The 4,639-nt window shown below is 46.6% G+C and overlaps 1 protein-coding gene across 1 annotated transcript; it reads left to right on the top strand.

The window, feature by feature from the left end:
- The first annotated feature begins 1,204 nt into the window (after window positions 1-1,204).
- On the top strand, window positions 1,205-4,330 carry LOC142103464 (paraneoplastic antigen Ma1 homolog). The gene is made up of 2 exons (XM_075187510.1): window positions 1,205-2,097; window positions 2,387-4,330. Exon 2 carries the CDS (start codon window positions 2,647-2,649, stop codon window positions 4,021-4,023), a length of 1,377 nt encoding a protein of 458 aa, XP_075043611.1. The 5' UTR covers window positions 1,205-2,097; window positions 2,387-2,646; the 3' UTR covers window positions 4,024-4,330.
- The last annotated feature ends 309 nt before the right edge of the window (window positions 4,331-4,639 follow it).

Genomic DNA, 4,639 nt, shown 5'->3' with positions numbered 1-4,639 from the left:
TTCAGTCCATTTTACGGATCCAGATCTGTGGTGGAACATTGTGTAATCTTAAACAAAGCCGTGACTAGACATTTTAGCGCTCTGGGCGCGAGTGAACACCGGTTCACCACTCCACTATCTTGGTGTGAGTAGATGCTGCCTCCCAGTGGCAGCACCAAGCCCTTTACAAGCGCCTACCTGTTCTTGCAGCTTTGACTACCTTGTGCTGTTGTGGTGACTTAAGCTCAGTTGCTGCTTGGCCAGATACTGGAATGTTGGGACCCTGTTTGGAAAAGAGATAGTTACTATTATTAACCTACTGGAAGTCAGAGCAATAAGTAAACACTCTTGGCCACCCTACATCAACCAGTCCTAAAATTAAATTAATAGCATTCCCATAAAATAAAACGGCCTATTTCCCCCAATCAGCCCCAATATCAAGATAATAGCATACAAATCCCCCCAACATTTAATAGAGACTATAATTGTGTTAGGCTGCCAGGCTGCTAACGAACTTGCAGAACAGATGACAGAGGTCTTCACCTATAGCAGCCGCCTTTCCCGTAGAGCTTTATGCGCTCACAGGCACTCGGATGCGCCCAGGACTTAACTCCTAGAGTAGTGCAAGTTCATTAAACAACACCGCAGCTGCAGGCCACAGGAGGCTGAGTAGATGGTAACGGATGGTCAGACGTAAGCCGAAAACACAGGGGTCACAAGCAGGTAGAATGGTCAAATAACACGCCAAAGGGTCAGGGTCACAGGCAAACAGGCAGGATCTAAGGTACAGGCAAAGGTCACAACAGCAGATCAGGCAAATAGATATCCAAGAGGAGGTCAGCACAGCACAGGACAGGAACGCTATAACCGGCAGGGAGGCTAAACCCTCCCTGCCTTAAATACTAATGGTAGCCAATAAGGGCTTTGCCCTGTAACTATCCCCAGGTCCTGGTAAATTAATGAGGTCCAGATTAATTAGCCCGCAGGCTATAGGAGATCCAGCGCATGCGCCCGGCTGCCCTGTATTGCGGGGCGTGCTGCACAGAATACTCGGCGTCCGTCCGTTGCCTCAGCAACGATCAGGCTGAGAACCCTGAAGTGACATCCCGGTCATCATGGAGATGACCAAGATGCCAGGGAGAGGGGCAGTGAGTCGCGGTGGTGCCCGCGGCCGCTGCGGCTCCTAACATATTGCTAATATATCACTGCCTCTTGAATATATTTGTAACCCCTGGGGATGCTGCAGTTGGACTTGAGCACCCAGGGGCTAATAATCACACTTGCATCAGTAAGAAAAGAGATGCATATAGCTATTTACCAGTCAAGGAGAAGGAACTACATCTCCCAGAATGCTGTTATGAAGAGGGGGCGGAGCCTAAGAAGACTGAGAAACCTGAGGGCGGAGAGAGAGAGGGAGAGAGGAGCATCCTGGGAGAGACTGAGCTGTGTGACCAGTTCAGATAGGTGACCCTAGGGAGAAGGGCACTGGATGAGTGATCTGAGCAGAGAGAGCAGTCTGCAGAGATATCAAAGCTGGGTGCAGTTCTGAACAGAACCTGCTGGAAGCCACAGTTTGAAGCTGTAGGAGGAGGTTTGCATGCATCTCTGAAGAAGGACATTTTACAAGTCAGCCATTTTGGAGATAATCAAGTTCAGACCTGTGACACACTGGTGCAGATAAGTTACTGGTTATTTTTATCTATCTGTTGTTGTTCAAGTGGGGTTTGGACTATATCTGGCCACAAGGGCTGAAGAGTTAGGGATAGATGGGTGGGCAGGTAAATATGCACCAAGTGTGTGTCTAATCAGCACTTGTGGAACTACAAGTCCCAGGATACAAATTAGAAAGGATTTTACAGTTGTTGCTAGAGGAGGGTCTGCATACTGTGACTGCTGTACCTCACTGCAAGTGATTTAAAGACCTCCAACATCTGCAAACTGGACACATGATGTTTCCATGCCATGCTGCATACATACAGAAGGGCCCCAACTTGCAGTGCACTGCTCTATTTGTGTGGTGTGTTTGAATACTGCTGTGTGTGTTTGGCAGTACATTGTAGGGCTATAAGGGAAAATATATAAATTCACCCTGCAAGATATTCACAGTATCAGGAGCAAGTAAGATATCTGATATATTTTTTCATGTGTATAAAGCTGTGACAGTTAATGGTTATATTGTTATATATTATATTATATTGTATGCTGTTATTGATTTATTGCGAGTTTTTGTGTTAACTTGGTGTGCATAGTAAGAAGTGGTGCGCCACTTTCATCCACACTGTTTTATTACTGTATTGTATTGTTTGCACTATTATTTCAAATTATACCAAAGTATATTTTTCTATAAAATTACAAAGCTGCATTTAGGATTTCCATTTAAATAAATGTGCCTGGCTGGCTTTTGCAGCACACATTTTGTCACAGAGTGTTAATACTGGGCAGGGGGTTTCCCGAATCTCCCCCTGGTGTATCTTTGGAACACCCCCCAGAAGAGAAAGCAGAGATTCGGGTGGAGGCACTGAAAACCAAGTACCAAGGTGAGAAGCATCTGCGTGGTTCAATATATATATATACCCTCACAACGCTTAATACACAAGGGGGTGTTACAGTGGAGGCACTGCTGAGATACTGAAGACACACTCAGTGAAACCCATCAGCACAGACGTCATGGATAGTATAAGAGAAGAAGTGTTTCTGTGGTGTGAACAACAGACTGTGGCCCCAACTCGATGTTTAGGGATCTATGGTGACTCTCAGGGAGTGACAGATGAGGAAGTACTGCATGTGCTCCACAGGATTTATGGGGTAGAACATCCTAAAATCCTTGGATGGAAAGGTAGAGATCAGCATAAGACCAGTCTGATCCTCTGTGAGACGCAAGCAGAATTGGATAAAGATTTTCTTCCCTCCCTCGTTTCTGGGCCACAAAAACAACAATGGCATATTGTGATACCGTTAAAGCCAAAACAGCTAGTCGCAGCACCTCTTAATGCTGAACTTCCAGATGGAGATATTAACCGACAAGTATTCCCTCAGGCCAGGGAAGAGAATTCTCAGTCACCCTCCAGTACTAGGAAAACTGATGAGGATCAAAGCGAACTGTTCCTCACTGCTGTACAGAAACTGGTAGACCAGTTAGGAAAGTCACAGCATGAAGGGGGCTACAGAAGGCTCCGGCTCTTCTCAGGAATAAAACCAGTCCCTACTGGGGAAGAAACTTACGAGGCATGGAAAGAGATGGCTTCCCAATACCTGGAGGAATGGCATTGCTCCGAACCCTATAAGAGACAGCGGATCGTTGAAAGTCTGCGAGGTCCCGCTGGAGAACTAATCCAAGCTGTACGGAGAAGTGACCCCCAAGCCACTGCACGACACTACTTAGCGACTCTAGATCAGGAATATGGAATGGCAGAGGATGCAACAGATCTGCTCTATCAGCTACGCCACACCTATCAGGAGTCAGGGGAGACATTGTCCAATTATATCTATCGGCTGGACAAGCTGATCCACCTTATTGTGTCAAAGAAAGGAATACCCCTAGCAGAAGTAGACGACAGGCGTATGCAACAGTTGTTACGGGGTGCTCTGTCCCATGACCCAGTAGCGATGAAGATAAGAAATGCTCAACTGGGACAACCATCACCTACTTTTCTTCAGTTGATACAAGATGTTAAACAAGAGGAAGCTATAGTTAAATCCCGAGAGAGGGTGACCAAGAAAGTCAAGGTCGTACAGTCAAAGCCCGAGGCTGACCTTCCCAGCACTGAGTTAATGAAGATTGTGGAGAAACAAGGTGAGCAGATTGCTCAGTTGTTGGAGATGCAGAAGCAGATTCAAGCACAGATGCTGAAATACCACACTACCGAGCAACTGCACCCGAACATCCACCCCTGGCAAGTTCTCGAAGCTAACACTACTCGGAAACAGAACAATTGTTTCACTTGTGGAGAAGTTGGGCATCTCGCTAGACAATGTCCTCAGAGGAAGGGAGGAAGGTGGTCACCCTCACCATCCCACCGGGATAGGAAGCTTTCGGAAAACTGAAAGGGAGGACCAGGAACCCCCACACTGGCCCTCTAAAGAAAGCTGACATTAACACTGTGGGGAACTCTCACCTGGAATGGGGTCTTTTGCCCAAAGGATTGCTGGGACCCTCTCCTCACGTGCCGGCATGTCTAAATGGGAGACCTTGTATGGCCTTGCTAGATAGTGGTTCACAGGTGTCCATTGTGTTCGAGAAGTGGTACCGAGATAATCTATCTGACTTGCCCATAAAGCCATTGTGTGGACTGACCATCTGGGGTCTGAGTGACAAGAATTATCCCTACCTTGGGTACATCACTGTACCTTTGAAGTTCCCACGGGAAGTAGCTGGAATAGAAGAAGAGGTGAACGTGCTTGCACTTGTCTGTCCTGAGGCCGAAGGAGAACCTCGAGATGTCTCAGTGATTATTGGAACTAACTCCCATTTGTTCGAGATACTGGCCAACTGGTGCCAAGAGGTGGGAGGAGCAAGTTATAGTAAAACACTTAAGATTCATCCTATGTGCCTTGCTGCTTATAAGAAGAAAGAGGAAAAAAAATCTCAGAAAGAAACCACATTACAAATAGGAAGTTTTGATCAATGCTTTAATGGTAGTGATGCTAGTCAAGAAGACCG

Source organism: Mixophyes fleayi, chromosome 10, assembly GCF_038048845.1.
Source record: "Mixophyes fleayi isolate aMixFle1 chromosome 10, aMixFle1.hap1, whole genome shotgun sequence".
In the NCBI taxonomy this organism is placed as follows: Eukaryota; Metazoa; Chordata; class Amphibia; order Anura; family Limnodynastidae; genus Mixophyes; species Mixophyes fleayi.
Note: the sequence above shows the minus strand (reverse complement) of the source record. Positions and strands in the feature narration are given on the sequence as shown.